General features: G+C 38.2%; 1 protein-coding gene across 2 annotated transcripts in view; it reads right to left on the bottom strand.

The window, feature by feature from the left end:
* LOC105567824 (neurotrimin-like) overlaps positions 1-22,064 on the bottom strand; it is a 91,025-nt gene that overhangs the window by 24,452 nt on the left and 44,509 nt on the right. For both annotated transcript variants that reach the window (XM_012023024.1, XM_012023025.1), the window contains exon 3: positions 2,613-2,820. In XM_012023024.1, coding sequence (XP_011878414.1) covers positions 2,613-2,820 — 208 coding nt within the window. The remainder of the gene's footprint in view (positions 1-2,612; positions 2,821-22,064) is intronic.

The following is a 22,064-nucleotide window of genomic DNA, read 5'->3' as shown; positions in this document are numbered from 1 at the left end:
ACGTAATTAAACAAATTAACAGATAAAATTAATAAAAACGTAAATTAGTTCACAATCTCGATCTCGGGACAAAATCAATTTTATTTTTGTAATTAATTAATTAATAAAATCTCGTAAACTAATGATTCGAGATAAGTGATTCTTATATCGTTAGAAGCGCTGAAATCTTAGCTTTCCAACGAGACCAGGATCATCTTGCTACGATTTTTCAGTGCGGAGATAATGACGATTATATCGACTAGCGATCTCGATCTCGGGACAAAATCAATTTTATTTTAGTAATTAATTAATGAAATCTCGTAAACTAATGATCCGAGATAAGCGATTCTTATATCGTTAGAAGCGCTGAAATCTTAGCTTTCCAACGAAACCAGGATCATCTTGCTACGATTTTTCTGTGCGAAGATACTGACGATTATATCGACTCGCGATCTTAATCTTAAGACAGAAGCAGCAGACGACGCATAGGCGTCTCGCGTGGCGATGTTTACTACCGAACGCCGTGTGCCTCGTATGTTTAAATGCCAGTTTTTTGGGGACGTAGTAAGCACGTGTACTATTCGCGTAAAATTTGCGCGGCCTTCTTTCATGAATGGTGCGCGCGCGCACGATTTTTAAAACGCTATAACTGGGCGAAAAATCGACGTAGCGACACGAACCAAAAACCAATCTTCTTCGTTTTGCATCCCGCAGATGTCTACACTGAATATGTATGCCCTTATCATGAAACTTACACACGGCAATGGAATAAAAATTAAAATTCTGAAATATAAATTACACGTATAACTGCTGAATAGAAAAATTGACTAACAAACTATATTAGACTGTATAGTAAGTTTATTAAAATTTGATTTTTATCATTAATTATCATATTTTAAAGGCATGCTTCATTTTCATTAGCATTTTGATATAATTAAATGTGCCAGATTTTGTATTAAACTCGGTCGACAAAATTTGTAGCATACTGTTCTCAATAAAATTTGATTGTCTGTATATTTTATTACATATTGAGAGAGAGAAATTTGCACATGGCTTCCTCATGGAGGAAGCTAGAAGAAGGTACATAGTACCTTTTTTTGTTTACTGATTATACATACTGACAACTTTTTTGAAAGTAGATTTTTCGATATTTGGAAACATTCTAAACACAATATCAGGAAAAATTTGATTTGTTTCAAGGAAACAGAACTTTCTCGATAAAAAAAACCAATGTAGTTTTTAGAAATTAAGGAACATTCTAAACACAATTGCAAGAAAACTGGAGAAACACATTTTCACGAAAACAAAGCTTTCTCTATAAAGAAGCAAAACTAATATATGGTTATCAAAACTGATGATTTGAAGTCGCACCTTCCTTAATTAACATTAAATTTTCCACACTAATGATTTGTGCAATAATTCCACAATTAATAATTCAAATTTTATCAATTTTATAAATAAAAAAATGAAAGCAAAACTACTAATACAATATAAAATATGTGACGAATATTTTTGTAACGCTTTTTCATGTATCATAATAATGCGTTTGAGTCATATACAAATATGTGTTCAAAATATTGGCAATAAAATTTTATCATTTATTTAAAATAAAACAAGCGAACATACTACGTAGAGTTCGTACAGTCAAAGCATATTTCGCGTCTCATTGCCACTCATCACTGAGATTGCACAAGTTGCATCGCCGGGTGTGTCAGGTGTGACATGTTAATTTATATTGAGTGTAGAGTGAAAATTATTTGTAATTTTTCGAACAGACCATAATAAAGCTGCGCATGATATTCATTCAGTGTACGTGACACACGACGTTCTCGGCGACGGATATGGAAGCGTTACGCTCGACAAAACTTGCAATAATAATGATTTGTCATTTGTTTAATATGACAATAAAATGGTTGGGTTTGGCAATGCAAATAAAAATTTATATTGTGTAATTCAATTTAATTTATATAATTTTTGCACACGCAGCAAATTTTATATGTTCGCACTGAGAAATATTATATATAGAATTATATATTTTTTCAACAAAAAATCTTCCCCTTTCTTTCTCACCTTTGCTAAATTTTTTAAATACTTTATTAATAGCTAATAGTAATTTATCGTGTTAAATATTATTCAAATATTATTTAAATAGTTAACAATTTTCGAATCAACATTTCATAATTTTTAATTACCAACTTTATTAATACAATTTTAGTAGCAACATAATTTATTTAAGTTCACATTATGGATTAGTGTTTATTCTTGCCGTAATTTTACTCCTCTCCTTTTTCCTTCGCAAGTGTAATATATTATTATAATTATGTTTTATAAAACACTAGATAAATTGTATAATAAAACTTTTTAATTCATTAAAGAGATAATTTTTTCTGACCCAAGAAAAGATGCTGTATTTATCGACAGATTGCTTGGATATTAAAGACATTTATAGCTATTGTTTCCTTTTGCATTGGGGTTATACAAATTTTATATGTGTATTAAAATTATTTCCTTGCTCATAGTATTAATTCCTCTGCCTATACATTAGCAAATGAAACGCTCATTCGTCATTCAAGTGTGAATATAATAGAGTAAAAAGAGGCAAATTCTTTTAAGGAGACTTAGAAAATCTTTACCAACGACTTCGAGAAATCCAGTGATGCTGGACATCGGGTCAGTATTAACCTGGCACATGTACCAACCGCTGTCGGTCTGGCGTGTGTCTTTTATGTGCAAAGACCACAAACGATGGCCAATATGTGTCACAGCGATCCGATGATTCTTCGTAATAACGTGACTTGCTATCGTCAGAATCGTCTGCGTATCGACTCGTAGCCACGCTACCTGCAACACAAATCGTAATGGGTCAGTTAAATAATTCATTCAAATAAAATTTCGTATACAGCACTGTACTCATATATACCAATCCAAATATCTTGTTTATATATCGCGTTTTTTTGGCAATATATAACATAGGGAACCTTTCAATTTAATTATAATCAATGTTAAAAGTGCGACATAACGATAGTTACGTATTGTTCATAGTTATAGATAAATTAATCTGTGTTGACAGACAAATAATTGCAAAAGATAAATTAAGAAAAATATCGAAAAAACTAACATAGGAATGTTATTTTATAATATCTAGAATTGCTATTTTAATTTACGTCTACCAATAATAAATACACCAACATTTAAAAAATCGTTTTTAAACGTCTAAAAGCACTTTCCTTCTCAAAATATATCTTCCATGTTTTAGATATAATGTCGTTAGTCGCTATCGATGTCACAGAAATAATTGAGAAAGTATCGCTTAAAATTGAACGAAGCGATTTCTTTCATTAAAAATAAAAATAATCATACATTTGCTAATCATTTTGTGACACGCATTTTAGTATACGCATATGGAATTAAATTTTCGAGATGCACATTCCATATCCAGCTTTCCCGTAGCACTATCATATTCAGAGTGATAACAGACGCTGGGTAGGTACTTTGTACCACTTTAGCCTGTTGCAGGTTGCGTTAGCGGAGTTAATATTTTATCATATCGCGTTGTAAAGCAGATTTACATTACACGTTTCGTCCGGTGAGAAAAGAATTGCATTTGAAGAAAAATTCTCAACTAACTCTATTAAACCTGATAATCAGCAATTAGTAAAAAGGGATGAAGCAATTGCAGAAAAGGGACAAAAGAGAAATATTTATACTATAATTTCATATCTAGTAGTTTTGTTAAGTAGATGATAAAATTTCAAACATATGAAACTTCATTACAATTGTCTTTGTATCTTTCAATCTCAATATAATAAAGAAACATATTTTTGTCGTCATAAGTAATTCGAGTTTTATTCGTATATTTTTAAATTTAATTTTATCTTTACAATATTATTTAATATTATAATATTATTTGAGTTATATAAAAATACAATTGAAGCTACGACTAAAATAAGATAATAATGAAACCATGTCTGAGCAGTGCAAGTCGAATTATAGCGACATGTTTCCGCAATTGGGTTTCGCGATTAAAACGTGTTAAATTTCTCGCCTAATGACATTCACGAATATGTCAAAGCTGCAACTGTCAAGCTGTAAAGCTATCATGCTGAGAAACCAAATCAACGGGAATAATAATGTGTGCGACCTAGTTACCGCTTTACCTGTCTCGTACCATTTCCTACAAAAGCGCGCACAATCCTTTTATCTGATCCAATATTCGCGAAATACGGCAAATGCGCCATGAAACACGTCTATGGCTTTGTAAGGTCGCATCGTGACCCGGCCGGGATGTCTCATTAAAAAAATAAATAGCATTCTTACTCCCCGTACTTATTCATCGTAGGAAAAAAAGAAACAATAATCCCTCTAGGATGATGTCGCACGCGGTTTTACTTATGGATGTCCGCTGCAAGTCTTCCGTTTTCCGTGCGCCACGTCCCCTCCTTTCTACCCCCGATCGCCCTCTCAACCATCGTCTTTCCCATCCTCATTGCGGAAGCTGTCAACGCGTCTCATCGCCCAAGTGCTACCGACAATGTACTCGAAGCTTACCAACTATGCTCGTAACATAAAGAAAGCGGGGTGCAGAAAGAGAGAGAGGGAGAGGGAGAGAGAGAGAGAGAGAGAAATAAGGCAAAAAAAGAGTTGAAAAGAAAAAGAAAATGTAACAAAGAAGTCGCTGTTACGCCAAAGTCGTGACACACTCGACGTTTTAGAGCACGCGCGGCAACATCTCTATGCTCCTCCGCATCCACTCGGCCCGTGGGCGATGTGTGTCGCGTACAACGCACATCCGCCACGTGGCCCCGGTGTGCGCCGGACAGGCATAGGTGCTCTAGTCACGGGGAATGACGAGGTACGAGTAAAAGGAAGAACGTTTTCCAGAGAGCGACTCGAGGACGAGAGCGGAAAAGCGGTGGTTACGTCCGTCGAGAAAGAAGCCCGGAAAAGAAGGCGCCGGGGTGGGTACCGGGGCGAGCGAGCGAGCGAGCGAAGAAAGCGGCGGTGAACCGCGGACGTTGAGGGGGAGTGCGGGGCAGAACGGTTGTAAATTGTGTACTCAAGGCGAGGGGGTGCGAGAGCTCTCGGGGTTGATAGGAGAGACGTGTGCAGCGCGGGCGCGCCTACGTGAATATATACCGCGCTCCGTTTTCTTTTTCCTTCTCTCTCCGAGAGAGTATCCGGTGGTATCGGTGGTGCATATGCGCCTATTACGTACGCATGACGAGCTCTATGAGCGCGCGTAATGGAAGCGCATCGTCCCTCTCCTTCACCCCCGCCCGCTGAGCCGCCGTCGGCTGCAATTACTCAAGCTCCGCGTATGACCGAAATGCAGCCGCCGCGAACGCGGCGGGTTTCGCTTTTACAAACGATCCGTTTCGCGGTAACGATATAATTGCGCCTGTCGCGGTGTAATCTCGCCGCGCGCGCGTCTCGGCTGGCGCTCGCGCGCTGGCGCGTCTGAATAAACGCCGCGGAATCCTCCCCGTTCCTTCCATTCTCCTTTTCCTCGCATCCACCCCCGTCGCTGCAACAACCGCCAACAACGGCGCGGAACGCCGCTCCGTGTGTACACGCTTCTTCTTTTTACTTCTTCTTCTTCTTTTCGTTTCGGCCACCGTTGTGTTTCCTGCCTTGGACGTGCCATAACCAACCGGTTTGCCAGTTGAAAGGGGCTAGAGGAAATCAGAACTCGGCGGCAACTCTTTATTTTCGTTTACGTCAGTCGGTTGCACGACACGATACCTGTGTGTATACCTACCCCTTTTTTTACTCGGACTCTTTCCTTAGCGTCCTCACCCTTTCTCTCTCCCTGTCAACCACTCGTTGCGCCACCCTCCCCTCCCCCCTCTCTCTCTCTCTCTCTCGTTCGCTTGCTCGCTCGCTAGCTCGCTCGCCTCATCTCTTTTAGTTGCGGCGAGTACAGAAGGTGTATCCGCGGGTAGTTCTTTAATTTCGCGAAATATCTCCCCGAGAGGCACGGCCGCCCTCGCGACTCGGACTCGCGGTGAAAAATGACTCGGGCAAGTTCGCCTCGAGGGCGCACCGTATCGTGGCTCCCGGACGATCGCTCATCCTTTCTCCTTCGATTTCTCTTCCGTTCGCGTGCGCCCGTGCAATCGTCGCCGGATGTGAGCGACGATGGAGAACGCCGCGCGATGAATACGTCGAAGCGACGGCGGTGCCGGGCGAGATCTCGGTGTATGCCTCCGATATATTTTCAGAGCGGATGATTATTTACGCGATACCCCTCGCGATACCAAAGCATATCCTGTATCGGGTTAACAAGATTTAGCGGTACTCTTAATTATTGTCAAGTACCGCTTCCTGTGACGGCACTAGTTGACGTAATTCTATTTATTTGACTAATTGGATGGTACAGAATCGTGTCCCCGCGTTACCGCGAGTGCTTTTAAATAATTAGATTACACACGTATACACACGAATCCGCGCGCGTTAATATCAGTACAGCGCAAAGCCGCAAATAGTATCTCAAAAATATTTCGTACGCTTTACGCGGGCATTATTTAACATTACGCTACGACTTTCCAAATGCACGAGTTAATTTTACTTACTGGCATTGCTTTTGCGATTAGAGTTTGTAAAACGTTTAGAAAGGGTAAAAGCGGATGGAGAGTGGCGCGGCATGAACATGCGACGCGTAATGTTACACACATCCCCGACTATACAACACAGTCAGAAATTAAAACTGCATTACGAGTTTTATAGTATGTACGAGCGCCTCTTACATGCGATACATCGCTTGAATATTTTTGCGCCTAAAGAGATGGTCTTTAGACGTGCGCAACGTTGTGATATGAATAAAATTATGCTTTTTTCCCCCCGCCGACGCGATGTGTACCATGCAAAGCGGCGCGTAATTACTCGTAACTCCACAACTGATGGCTTACGAAGAAAAACGAAAAGACAGTGATTCGTATTTACGTTCGTGCAGCTCGAAGGTGCTCAAATATTTTAACAAGATACGAGCGCGGCCAAGCGATTTTCCGATATAATAACTTATCCAGGAGAGGGAACTGTATTCGACGCGTCGCTCCGACTACGATCCCGAAGGAGTATCGCGCGAAATTGTCGATGTGGCTTAAGAGCCGAGCATCGGTGCCTTCGTCTAATTTAACGGCGTTAAACGATTAAGGATAATGTAACACCTACTTTCGCTTGATACAGCAATTAAAATGAAATCCGTTACAATTCAAATAAGAAATAAAGATTTTGTTATACGTCGTTTGAAGCTGCGAAATATTTTGTCGATTGATAGTAATATCGGAAAAGGAATAATTTGGTAAATGAATTTAAATTCTCTATAATCAACGCGCTCAAATGAAATTTTTACGTTCGTACGTGAATTATGGATGTTATTCACGCGCTGCCAAAAAAAACGAATTCCAATCATTTACGGATAACGTAATTAAAGCTTTTTTTCCAATGCGAAACGCATAAAACAAACGAAATAAAAAATTTCGTTTGCTTCCTCTTCGAGGCAAGTGATATACCATCGTGTACGCAGCGTGAGGGGGAGATTTACCGTTTGTGATATCACACGACAATGTATGTCGTGTTGCTAATTCGCAAAACAAAGCGTCATTAAACGAAAATCGGCCAGCCTGCGCGAGGGCGCGCGTGCACGCGTTTATTAAAGGCAAATATATTAAACGTATCCTAGCAACAAAACAAGTATCGGTTATTCAAGTTTTCTAGCGGCATGCTGGAAAATGTTGAATATTCCGCTGTGTAAATATTGGAAAATTCTAAGCGTGGCAGCGGTTACTGTTGAACGGCCATGATATGGTAATAATCACGCCGGCATAGCGCTCGCGGTTGAAACGTCTAACGCACGTCATTCACTCTTCGATCGCTGTATACGTACGGTCGTATTGAAAATTTTAAAAAGTGACATATGTGGTGAAGAAAAGACGCACGTCAAAACGGGCATAATCCATAGCGGCAATATCGAGTTTTTCCCTTTTCCCCTATTTTCTAATAAAAGTACTCGCTGCACTTTTCATTATGTTCAAGAATAAATTCAGATAGGCGTATGCAATTTTCATATTTCTAGTAACATATAAGGAAAGTCCTCTATTATGAAATAGGTTTCTAATATGAGATAGCACACCCTCAGAAAGGATTGGTGTTACTGACAACAAAATATTCTTGACGCATTTATATTTCTCACAACCTCATTTAGCATAAAAATAAGACAATATAAAAATAAAATTAATAAATCTTATTATCTTCTATCGAATTAAAAAGAATTGACATCCTATATTGAGAAAAAGTAACTTATATAATATATAATAAATGTAAATTTATATATTCTTGCGTTTAGAATAAATTTTCCCTCCATCTTACAACGCACGAAGTTGGCACCATGATATTTGACAAAAGACGACACATGCTGGCATTTTATTCTTGATTTTAGAATTTTTCATTTAAGATTAAAATATTCCTACCTCTATAATAAATATGATTGACGTTGTATCGATCCTATTTTATGATACATTGAAGTGCAATTAGCAAATAGCATTGGATCCAGAAATTTTTTCTGTGGGTGCAGGTTTTCAACACTCAAATCCAATCACGAATCTTTTTTCGCAACGATTACACAATCTAACAATAAATTTTCCACTAAACAAATTTCGCTCCGAGGGCAATAAATTCGTGGTGAAATCAACTGATGATGCCTATTAATTTAACAGAAACCCCACTATCCCATATTAGGATCCAATTTCATAATAAGGGGCTTTTATTTTCACAACGCGGTGTGTACTTAATTGCTACTTATGCACACTTGAATTCTTATCCTAGTTCTAATTTGCAATTTCAATTTTAACTGTTTAATAAATTCTAAAATTGTCTTGTACATTTTAATACAAAAATCCCGCTTATTCGTGTTATATTCAGTACGTTTTATTACAATGAATAAGCTTTGTTCTGCTAAAAAGGGTTGCGTTAATATTTCCAAGCTAATAATTACCGTATTCACGCGAAGAGCAAATTCGATTAGCGTTTAATTTTGTTTCGCCTTGTTACAATTAAAAATTTATTTTTCGGTGAATATCTCACTTGGTGAATATTGGTATTCAACTGCATTTAAAATTATATATTATTGCCTTAAAATAGCTTACATTTTAATACAAAAACAAATGACAAAAATGTAGATAATAAAAGATTACAATTGTTTTTAATTGCCTATATTTCCTAGTCTAGAAATTAAATATACATTGTAACAAATTATAATACACTATAGTAAATAAAGTTTTAACAGCGTAAATTAACAGATGTAAAATTTTTTTTTTATTCAATTTTAAGTAGCCTTGAATTGTTAATTATATTGTTATAATCACATATTATTGCCCTAAAATAGCTTATATTTTAATACGAAACAAGTGATGAAAATGTATTATTCATAATAAAGAATTACAATTGTTTTTAAACTGCCTATATTTCCTAGCCTAAAAATTAAAAATTAAAAATATATTATGGTAAATAAAGTTTCCCCGTTAATTAGCAGACGTAAAGCTTTTATTTGCTATTGAATTTTAAGCAACCTCAAAATGTTAATTATATTGTTATAATCAATTACTTTGAAAGTTGGAGTGTAAAAAATAGTGACAAAGACGAGACTCGCTAATAAGTTTATGCTGTATGAAAATTTAGTTCCGTTGCATAATATATACGGTTTGATGGAAAGGTATTGTGTTAATTTAATTAAAATGTCATTTATTAAATTGCTTTTGTTTCAGAAACGATGTTTACGATACGCGTGCAGTAAACCCATCCAGATGTAATGGCTTTAAGCGTAACTCGCCGTTGCAGTATTTTACCTTTGTAGAACATATTTTGCACACGATTGTTAAACAGACCTGTTGCCGAAGTGATCGAACAACAGGAAGGTTACCTAATCCGGATCGGGTTACAAGTTAGTACCTCGCATTACCAGAGAACGTAAAGATAAGCATCTATCCGCAGCATCAAAGTTCGCCGTGGACAGAGGACGAGATAGTCGGCGAATTCGATGCAAGTTGCACAGACGGATAATTAGTCCCCAGTGGCACAATCGGCATAATTATTGTTCGCTGCGGCTTACCCCCCGCACACTTTCCTACGGGAGTGCTCCACCCCCGTTCTCTTTCTCTCTTTCTCTACCCCTCTATCACTCCATCCCTGTCGTGCACTCTCTTTGGTTCGACGTTTTACAACCACCATCAAACGCATCAGCCGCTGACAAAACACACGATCGCATTAATGAGCCCAACAAGAGCCGATTGAACCGGTTTTGCCTAAACAAGGAATGCCCTGTTAATTGTAATCGCTCGTCAACCACGGACGCGCTAATTACAAAGGCAATCATCGTAACGAATGTCAAATACAGATAACGCTACCCTCTCCCCCCCCCCGGTCGTTTGTGTTCCCGTGGACGGACAGACACGTAATTCCTAAAGCCCGCGTTCTACGACTTATTTGTCTAGCGCATTACCATTAACCTAGTTATATGCAAAGAAGTGCCTTCCACTTATGTGTAAGCTGTAATGTACGCCTCCTGTCAACAGCCGTGCCGATTGCGAAAACAATCGTTGTAATAAATGGCACGTATGTATATTCGTTGAGCGCTTTCACAGGATTAAGCAAGACACAAAAATCAGCGCCCGCGTGTTTTTCGAGCGATATTCAAATTATTCAAACGCGTGTTTCGATCTGATTTTATGAAATATCAAACATATAAAATAACAGAGAAAAGTCTTTCGGCATATAATACTTATAAATACGTCCACCATTTCATTTGACAAATTTTGACGGTTTTCTTATAATTGTGAAAGCTAACTTTGTTCGATAAATTTCACGGTAAAAAAAATAGATGCGTATTATTAAATATTAGTATATTAAGGATACAAAATGTAAGTATTCAAGGTTTACTGTATTCAAATAAATTTTATATATGCTTCGTCTTGTGAATTCGCAGTTTAACCTACCGCAATCTATTAAAAGCGCTTGATACCTTGAACCAAGTATTCATCATAAGTTGAGTACTTAAGTTACCCTCCTATAACTCGAAAGCCTCTGCTTTACAACAAATTTGTAGTTTTGTACTAAATTCTAAACTGCTTCATTATTCAAAACAAACAATCCTTTCATCGGAGATTGCGTTACTTTGCGCTAAAGCGATCGAAACTTATCAGCTTCAAAAATAAACGTACTTCCGATATTGTTGGCCGTTAAGTTAAGTAGGTCAGTAATAGCCTACAGCGTTATTCTTGTTACTTCCGAAGCTGATAAGTTATAAGTTATCGCAAAGCGACGTTGACAGCACATTTTATACTCGTCCATGCGATTGCGTCTTTTTATAGGAAAGAAAATATCACGTGACAAAGAATAGCCCATTACTATCAAAACGGAAACAATTAAGAATGTTATTATATCGCAGATACCGTTGAACGCGCTGCATGTAAAGCTGTCAATTTTCTGTTCTTTAGCTCTCGTATATTATAAAAAAAGAAACGACCTATTCGTATTTATCGATTGAAAGCTAGCTGGTCAGCCGCGAACGACAAAAAACAATCTGCACATAAAGAAACTGTACACACATGTTATCTGTGTCGCGCGGGATTGCGAGGTTTTCCTTTCGCTAGAAAAATACGAGTGGTTATATAGTTTCGATCGACGATATAAAATTGCGAGAAATTCTAGTGCTCGCGATGTAAATCATACAGTCGTTTCTCCAAATAAAGACAAATTCTCCAGTGTTATCCGAAGGCACTCAGAAAAGTGGGCACGAGTTTAAGTAAAAGTGACTCCATTCTGTACATCTCGTAGAGCGCTGTGCATGCTCTAACGTACCTTGCAAAAACATTTTAATCGAACTTGTCTAATATCTGGTGTATCGTCTATCGACTTGGTTTTCTATCAGTGTTATGTGACACGAGACGAGGCGAAGAAATTCTGCGGAGTTCGCCGAAGGGAGGAGGGGACCGCCTTTCTCGCTGGTAAATCAAAAGAAAGATTGGCCGAAATAAAACCGGACCAATTTCATCGTGCAACGTTCGACTGTCTCGCCAGCTGGTGTATCGAGCTAATACACGCTCGCGGCTTATGCGCCCTTTACACGAACAACTCACGGCAACATGCCGCAACACGCTCTGGCGGGGCCAGCGCCGAGGATATCTGTCGAACATCCCTCGGCAGAAAGCGTCCTAGAACGCGTCCATCCGCGCCAGCTCCCTCTTCGCCTTTCCCCTTCCCCGTCAGACATCATTTTTCATATCCCGGACCCCCCAAGAATATCCGACGACGGGTGACGTCCTCCAAGCCCCGACGTCGACAATGTGCTGCGTTGATTGAATCGTCGAACGTCAGGGCTTCTCCGCTCCCCGAGACCCCTGTCTTTTTCCCTCCCTTCCTCCCGTTCTACCCTCCCTCTTCCCTGGCCACTCTAACTCTTGTCTTTCTTTCTCCGTTTCACCCCCTCTTGTTCCGGTCCATTGCCCTATTCCTGACCGAGATTCAAGCTCGCGGCGCGATCCTTAGTGAGATCGCGCTTAGTAATTCACGCGGCGCAACCGCTCGTGTAACACCAATTGCTTTGATACGCCGAAGACTGCGCGGTCAATCCGGATATTTGCCGCATACCAATGTTGCCGACCCCATCGTCGTAAAACGCTTTCCAATTTCAGCTTCGACGTTGACGCAGTGGAGAACATCGCAGTTTCGGTCTGGGTCAGACACGACGTTGCTTATCTTGTAGCATAGCATCGATATGTATGTGTGTATGTGTTTGCGTGTGCGTGCGCGTGTGTTTGTGGATATGTGTGTGCGCGCGCGTGTACAATAGTTAATAAAATAAAAAGCAATATTGGATGCAAGAAAATAAAGTATTTACAAATGACATAATCGCGTTATTGGAAAACATATTTTTATTAGCGGAAAAATTTTTTTCCCTTGAATCAACAGAATCTGGTTTTACTTTTCATCTCATTTCTTCTTCCATATTTTATACTTGCAAAATAGTATTATAATATCATAACGGTATATATGTGGAGGGCTAAATTTAATTTACAAATCCTTTAACTGTTTCATACATTTTGCGATGTAACAAAATGGATTTTCTTGTAAAGTGACAGTTATTCGAGGCCCGCGTGTGAGGTCCAAGAAATTCGTGCACATATCTTTCCGTGGTGTCCACATTAATTTTCCCTTTTGAAAGGGGGAGCCACATGACGTACTACCGAAGAAGTGGCCATTGAGTTTGTATTCGGCCATGCGGTTCGTCTTTGTCAGAAGAAAGCATTAATGTCTAAGTCCGCGCGAGTATTCTTGTGGACTCTGGGCCCCATAGCGAAATGTTAAGCGTTTAATAATTTGTAATCGTGCGCGCCGCGCGCGGGAGGTTGCATCGTGTAGCGGAAAGTCGGGTAGACATAAAAATATATCCGCTCTTATTCCGTTTTGCTTTGAACGTAAACTCGCCGCGCAAGCACTGCAGTCGAGCGGTTTAGCACAAGAGAAATTCAAAGGAAATACTTAAAAGCGGTGAAAACTGACGCTAATGGAATTTCGTTGTAACTGACACTTTTTTTGCGCCTTTGTAGTGCGGCGACTGTACTCAGAATTATGAACCAGATCGGGTTTTGCGGTCGAAATAAAAACTCCGCGAGTAATATTCCAGTTAAGTGAGACAGCGCGGGCGAGACATTTTTTTCGATAATACAATATTCACAGTACAATGCAGAATATTGACTACATCTTTGTAAATTTTCAATTTGTCGATTATGATAAGTATACCATTTATTTCATTTATTAAAACACTGTTTTAGAATAGCATAACAGGAGCTAATGTTGCACGTAATATATGAAATTACTTTGAAGATTTAATCTTAAGCAAAACTCATAAAGATTATGTCACATAAAGAGTCGTATATTATCCTGCGTCTGAATTTCTGAAAAATGTTTCATTAATAATAAATGTAATATTTAAATACAGCTTATTTAATAAAATGATAAGCACTAAGAGATTTTTATAGACGATAATTATTATTATTAGGAACATAATTACATTTCGTAACTAGCAGAAATTAGAAATAAAAATATATAAGTAATAAACATTGGTTAATATTGACGAATTACGAGTAGGATGCTATGTGAATTTCGCATCTCAGATCCAAGAAAGCTAATGAAATATACGTATATGTAAATCAGCATGTTTTCTTTGAAACGCGTGCATACCGTATGCGACATTCCTTTGGCACTATTCTAGTTTAATGATGTATGTGCAGAAAAAACCGGCACCGCCGGTGGACCATTTGGTTCTCTCTTAATTTGTCTCTCGCGTAGACGAGTTGGAACACGACGCTGACGCGCGAAATTTCACAAGGAGACGGCAATTACTGCTAGCGTGGTTAATAGCTAGTGCATTCGCCGTTGACTTATTTCATATTCATTAAAACGAGGTTTAATTTCATGAAATGTAATTAAGTTTTTCTTAACATAGAACTAACATAAGAACTGTTACGTACTTTCGCTTATTTCGGCGAGCAAATTAATTTGGACAGACGATTCTTAATTAATAGCAGTGTACGTACCATTATTTATATTTTCCCTCCGCTTGTTATTGCAAGGGTCCATTGCAATCGTGCATCGATCAATATCGTTAATTGAGCACTTTATAATGTACATACATAATTCGAATCTATTTCTAACTTTATTTAAAAATTATCTCAATATTACAAGAAAATGAGAGAGAGAGAGAGAGAGAGAGAGAGAGAGAGAGAGAGAGAGAGAGAGAGAGAGAGGGAAGGAATAACGAAAACTAAAGCAAAAAACACATATACTTCTAAAATTTCTTTAAACATAAATTTAGTCTAAACTAAATTCATGATAGAGATGATATAACAAAAATGCTTGTAACATGCAATTTATTATACATTTGTATGACTCTGAGTATGGCTAATAATGCGAAACTGAGTCAGCAACAATGTATGCACACACAATAGAATCCTTTTATTTCTAGAACTGATTTTAAGATGCATAAATCTTTGTATTTGAAATGAGATATGTCGAATTGGATTGCGTCAAAACCCATTTGGCGGCAAATTGTACTGATTACTCGTCACGAAATTATCTTTATCACATTTGCATTTTGAAATCCGTACCCTGTCACAATTTCCAGAGACTGCCTCTAATAGTGACACTCAATAATTTATTAGACGGTATCTGAGTAATTATCGAAGCTATGTTTAATGTTTCAATTACGGTCTTCATGTTTCCTAGCGGAACTTTCGTTTCTCCCGTTCGCTCCCCTCCTCCGTGAGATCTCCCAATGAGCGTGTGACAAGTCGCGACAATGACATTTTACTTTACTCGCCGGCTCGTTGTCTTGCCATTTCACCCACAAAATGTCACCCGCGACTCCGACGCGCCGTGCGACGAGAAGCTTACGAAAATGTCATACCTTCGTCTCAAAGTCCCTACCGCCGCCATCCCAGCCAATGTCGTTTCGCATTTTTCGAGCTCACTACGTTTCAGCCTGGGTTTATTTTCAGGCGCGGTTGCATACGTTTCGCGCAGATATGCCGCCGGCATGATGCACCTTGCATCCGAGAGGAGACAGAAAATAAACGGTAGAAGAGTTTCAGATATTTGCCTTCGTTGGATAAGGCAGCCGATGGATCGGGCGTTAACATATGAATTATTATGACGAGACAAATAGAAAGAGTTTTCATCAAGCTTTTTATAGACGCTATATTCATACGAGACCAAGTGATATCGTAATGCGGCGAAGAGTATTAAAGTAGTTAGGTCACAAATAATAAAGTTACAGATTTTCTTTAAACTTGCAGCGAAACTAATTTAGATATTAATACCTACGTATGTGTGTAAAATTTGGGTTTGATGTACCATATAGTTTTCGAGATATAATCACTTCAAGTTAACTGTTTTTAACATTTCGCTTATCGCCATTGGCTGCTGAGGTAGAAAACCTGACACTTGGACATGTATTTGTCAGTAGCAAAAAATCTGTAAAAAGGATTCAAACAAAAATCGAGCAAAAGTAGTTGAATGTTTAAAGAAGTGCATGTTTAAATTTCAACGACGCTGACCGTATTGTTTCAGAGTATGATAAATCCAAAGAAAAATGAACTTTTTCGTGCACGATAATGCTTTGCGGATGTGACAACGTAGGTTATGCCATTCTCTTTGTTTTTTGGTTGTGTTCTTTGCGTTTCCACTTCTGTTCTAACACTTTTATTTTTATAAAATGCTCTTTATATCGTAACTGATTTTCCATTATGATAATTAAAATATCTTTTCACAAATTATCGCAATTTATGTTGAAATGCGATGTTGTCACCGCCTGCTAACACTACGCAATTCATAATACTCTTTTATTTTCTGTAACTCTGTTTTATTTTATCGGTTTTTAATATTCTAAGGGAAGCAATAGTGTCTCAAAATCTGTTCTTGAATTTAATTTAAAAAAATTCATTGTCTAGTGAACTTTATTGATCAATTTTAACATAGCATAGTTGGGAAAGAACTACCTTAATTAAATTTGCACATGTATACAAAGCATTTTAAAAGATGAAACTTGTAAGTATTTTATCTTTCACGCAATTTTCCTTTCTTTCATATGCACTTATCTCAACTAAAATTAACCATTAAATAATTTCTCATTCTCTAAAAATAAAATTGTTTTATTGCAACGTAAAACTAATTGTGATTAAATAAATAGATTTTATGTAAGTAGATAGCGTTAATTTGCATAATAAACTAAGAAAGTATCTTTAATTAAAAAATTTCATTTAAAGGAAATGTATTTCTGTTTCGCCAAATTTATAATTTAATATTAAAAGGCGAATTTAAATAACGAGCTGGAATCATAATAAGTTTGAATTTTCTTGTCGAGAAGCATTTATAATGATAACTGATCAAGTACCTTGGCAAATGCTTTAACAGATAGTGCAATTCACCATTATTTCGCGCTTTATCGACTCCTCTAGCGTATCTATGGCTCTCAGAGTGACGATAAATTAATGTGAGTTGCAATTCCAAACGGTACCGTTAATCCTCCTTATGACGAAGTCGGAGAATGCATTCATTTGGGAATGTCAGAAAAATTGCGAAGTTCCTTAATGCGGAAGCTCGACGCGGCGACCTGCGGATGATGTTACAATTTGTTCAAGGAGATGCCGTTTATTTCGCAGACCGATAACCATATTTTATACGTATGCGACACGGTATAGTTAATGACGGAATCATTAATCAAGCGATTATGACGTATAGAATGAACCAATCTGACAGAGTAATTTATTCTCTCTACTGAGTTTCGCTACTTATACACCAGCAAATTTTAAATAGCGAGCTAATGAACCTCCGTCATCCTGAATATGTTCTAAATGCCTGTTCTTTTCGGAGAATTCATTACCGACTTAACTGAAATTTATGCCTCTGTTCTCATTTACACTTATTTCGTCTACAAATTTTTTACGGCCAACTAACTGTACGTTATTCTAATTCTTATTCAACTTTATTCATTACGTGATAGCGCAAGGTATGAGGCGTACAATCTATATCTACACCCCCTTTTCGTTACTTTTTCATCACAACGTGAAGTAATATTGACCAAACGATCATTCTTTATCTCACCAACCATCCATTGCCCAATATTCTCCATAGACATTTATCTTGCAGTTTCTTGATCGCTCATTACTCCTGCTGCGTAGCTCGACCAGAGAAACATTGCACGCACGCACCCCGTCTAAAGATTTATTCTTCACGCGAAACTTCCCCAATCCTTTTAGCCTCGGCAAAATAATTTCCGGCAAAGTTGTAAAAATACCAACTGTCTCCGTAGCCAATTCGTCTTGAGATTCTGGTACATGATAATATATCGAATTCACGCTATAGGATAACTCACCAGAATACTGAGAAAATTTTCCACCTGATAAACCAATGAAATAGCGTTTCCGATGGTTAATTTTGCCGATTAAATTATGGGTACATCCGATGAAATGCAGTTACCGATGAAATTTAATTGAAAACCCGGTCATATTTTTCATCGGATATACAATTTAATCGGATATATCCGTATGTTATTATGTAATTGGATTTTCCGATTATATTTAATCAGACATTTTTTTCTCAGTAAATATATGCGCAAGATCTACTATAGCTGTTAATCTACTTATTTCTTTGCAATGCAATATCTGTTTTTTGTTATACGCTATGCGTATAACAAAAGACGTATGTTTCAATACTGTGTCGAATTATTTTAGTTCACCGAGAAAAATGTCCGATTAAATATAATCGGATAATCCAATTACATGATAACAAACGGATGTATCCAATTCAATTGTACATCCGATGAAAAATATAATTGGTTTTTCTATCGGATTGCATCGATAACTGCATTTTATCGAATGTTATCCATAATTTAATCGGAAAACGTAATCGGAAGAATTAATAATCGGAAACGCTATTTAATTGGTTTATCCGATAGAAATTTTTCTCCGTGTTCTAAATATAACCATAATATATTTCTAAAGACATTGTACTGTGACGTCGAGTTTATTCCTCCGTTCATAAATATTATATTTTTGCATTACCTTGTGTAGCTTTATGATTTCTTTCTAATGAATGTTTAAGGAGAGCGCCATTATCACGACATGGCATTACTAAGGTAGAGACAATGCTCTTTACTTACAGTTAACAATAAGTAATATGCTGCTGGAATATTTATCTCATACTTTATTTATTTTAATACAATTATGCAAGAAAAGTATTGATGGAAGCAGCTCGCTGAAGCAAATAATAAAATGTTACTTAATGCGTAGAAGCTTCTATTTATATCGCGCCGTTCGTACGTACAGTGTCTTTTTCTTTTCTGCTATTTTTAAAAGTACAAAATCAAAACAGTTTAACGTTTTCTGACCACTTTTAAAATTTATACCGTCATCGTGCAAATACTGAATTAAACGTATTGTGCTCAGAATGATTACGTGTAATCTCGTAATAACGAGAAAATATATATGTTTGTAATTTTCTTTAGAACCATTAAAATACGCTTTTACACGAGAATCTAGAAGTATCGATCCCCGGGAAAGAGAGAGACGTCGATTATATCGTTTTCAAAGGTACATTAGGTATTGGATTCTATTTAGTAATTTCAATAGCAGTAACTCCTCATAATTCGAACTCGGCTGATATACTCGAATGATATATCCGTGCAACAATTACAAACAGCGAAATAATAAAAGGCCATCGCGATATTTTTTCCCATCTCTATCAACCAATGTTGGGAGGGCCGAGTTTTTTTACGATCTTTAAAAAAACTCTCACCGGCCGCGCAATAAAATGGCAGAAGAGCTGCATCCGCCGCGGATGAATATAACGCTATTGATAGTAGACCACACTCAATCGAACCCACCGTCCATCCACGCGATCCGAAACTAAACAACTGTGAAGTAATTTCGCCGAGCCGAATCGTTTGACGTGATAAAGTTCAATTAACTCCGCGCGATGGCTGCCGTGCACGTGGTTTTACGACCGCGTGGCCGCTCGAAATCGCAACGTATTCGGGGGACAAGAGAATCTGCCGTGCACGGCCGCGAGGGAGAAAGAGAGACGGGAGGGAAAAACAGTAAGCGGGATGAAAGGTCGGAAATGGGGTAAGCTTCCTTCCGTAGCCAGCTGTTTTCGTACAAGCAGCGACTGCTTTGCAGGGGCGCGTGTGCAGAAATTCCGTGTATACGTATAGATATGCGTCGAGGAAACGTTACCCCACTTTCCGTGACTACTTCCGCGCTTCATCTTCACCCTTCGATTCTCACGGTTCTCCGCTTCTAGATTACAAGCTGCAGTTGCCGTTGCTGCTGTTGCAGCGACTGCTGCATCGTAATGCACGTGAGAGAGCCCCGGCAATACCGAATGAAATTGAGACGCGTATCCTATCACATGCACTCGCGGTAGACGAGGGGGGGGGGGTGGAAGGGTGGCATGAGAAAGAGGGCGAATTGATAACGCGAGTTTCTTCAGATATTTCACATTCGATAATATCATTCCGTCGTAATAAGTACGGTTGCATCGAGTGCAGCCAATCTTGTTGAGCATGTCCAACGATGCACGAGTCCATTAGCAGAGGATCGCTGTGTCCGCTTCGTTTGACTGAAATATCAGAAATCTTTCTCGGTGTAACCCGAAGCTCTCAGCGGATACCGAAAAAGTTACCGAAACCTAGAAACGAATCGGGAGACCTGAAAACCCATTTCGTCAAGTATATTTTTGTTTGATATTATTAATGTATTAGCTTTAAGAAATTTGTTTTATAGATAGCTGTGTGTGTGTGCATGTAATGTTCGTTTTTTCGTCGCTTTGTAAGAATTCGACTGCATCTATTTTGGACATTCGAGGACTCTTTAGTCATTTGTGGTAAATGTTTTATTACTTTCGACATACTGTTCGCATCAAAATTCCTGGCAACAGCATGAAACGATAAAACGTTGTTTTTCAAAACAGAAAAGGCCTACGAACACAGATGATGCAAGATGGTAGCAGGATGACAAATCCTAAGAAACCGATAACGATTTCCCAGAAAAGAAAACAAATATAACGCAAGACTGTTCGACCAATACTAAACTGGTGAAAGAATGCACAAGACGAAGAGAATTAAAAAAGCGCTCATGATATCTCAAATATAAATAAAATTAACAAGAATAAAGGCTTATTGTCGCCATATATAATCCACCAACGTAGAAAAATTGTTAAACGACGCAACTGGCAATTCTAATAAGAGAACATTTTTTTGCAAAAACTATTATCTCAGCCAGGGTTTGAACCTGGACCTTCCTACACACCAGTCGAATTGGTGAGACGCCCGCCTAGAGTGTAGAGAGGTCGAGGTTCAAACCCTGGACTGAGGTAATATTTTTCGCAAAAGAATTTTCTCTAATTAGAATTGCCAGTTGCGTCGATTAACTTTTTCACATTGATAATTAAAACTGTTTAGTATTGATTTATATTCCATTTAATATATTTATTTGTCTCTTTCGCGAAATACCGAATAGCGCAAGAGCGTGTAGACGTAATTATATAAGATTGTAATTACATAAGTAATTGCGTGTAGATAAGATCATCCTGCTTTCGGCACGGGAAACGAAACCTGTATTATATAGCTACGTCGCGCGATACTTGAAACAGTTACTTCGAATGACCGATAGTACAAAAGTACGATCTCACCCTCAAGCAGCTATACGCGAGATTTGAACTTTACAAGTGCCATCATCTGTTGGCGAGAGCCAAGAAGAAAGTGCCGCCGTCTTTTTCGATTTCGTGCACGACTATTGCAGAGATAAGCGAGACTTTCGAAATGCATTCTACAGAATATTACCCAGCTATGTTTGCCCCCTTTATAATCTATGATAAAAATCCGCGACACTTTAACGATATCGAAACAAATAATGGGACAATTTCGCTGATGCTGTTTAATCTATAAGTTCTACGAAATATGTATTCGTACCACCAGATTAGAAATAGCATTTGTTTCGTGTTATGCATGCACCAAGATTAATCCGCCGTTGAACAAATTTACCGCTGTCGAAAGACCCGACAAATGGGTTTAATATTCGCGATATATTCGCGAAAAAAAAATGCCCTCGCCCCTTTTCTCGTTGCCAGTACTTAATAAAACGTTAAAGTGAACGTAAATTCTCCGGATCGCTATATTTAGCATCCGATATAATGTATATTATGCTAACAAACATTATGTATTTCAGTGCGCCACGTCGATTAAGCGCGTATTGCCGGCGCGTCGACTTTATTGCACTTTTATGCAGCGTATTCTTGTACGTGGCGAGTATTCCAAGCGCCGTGATAGTGGCGCATGTCGATGCACCGACGATGCACCTGAATCGAAGGGTAAATTCAAATTTGCATCTCAGACCGGTATCCGTAAACGGAAGGAAACGCGTTTCCGATCTCGCCCACTTATAATCCACTCCAAATATAATAGTTCCCTCGATCGATGTGGCGCAACACACAACGTGCATGTAACGCAAAGAGCATCTCGGGATCTCGCTCCG

The sequence above is a fragment of the Vollenhovia emeryi genome, unplaced genomic scaffold, assembly GCF_000949405.1.
Source record: "Vollenhovia emeryi isolate VEMERY1.0 unplaced genomic scaffold, V.emery_V1.0 DF939134.1, whole genome shotgun sequence".
Classification (NCBI taxonomy): Eukaryota; Metazoa; Arthropoda; class Insecta; order Hymenoptera; family Formicidae; genus Vollenhovia; species Vollenhovia emeryi.
This window is presented reverse-complemented; position numbering and strand designations above follow the sequence as displayed.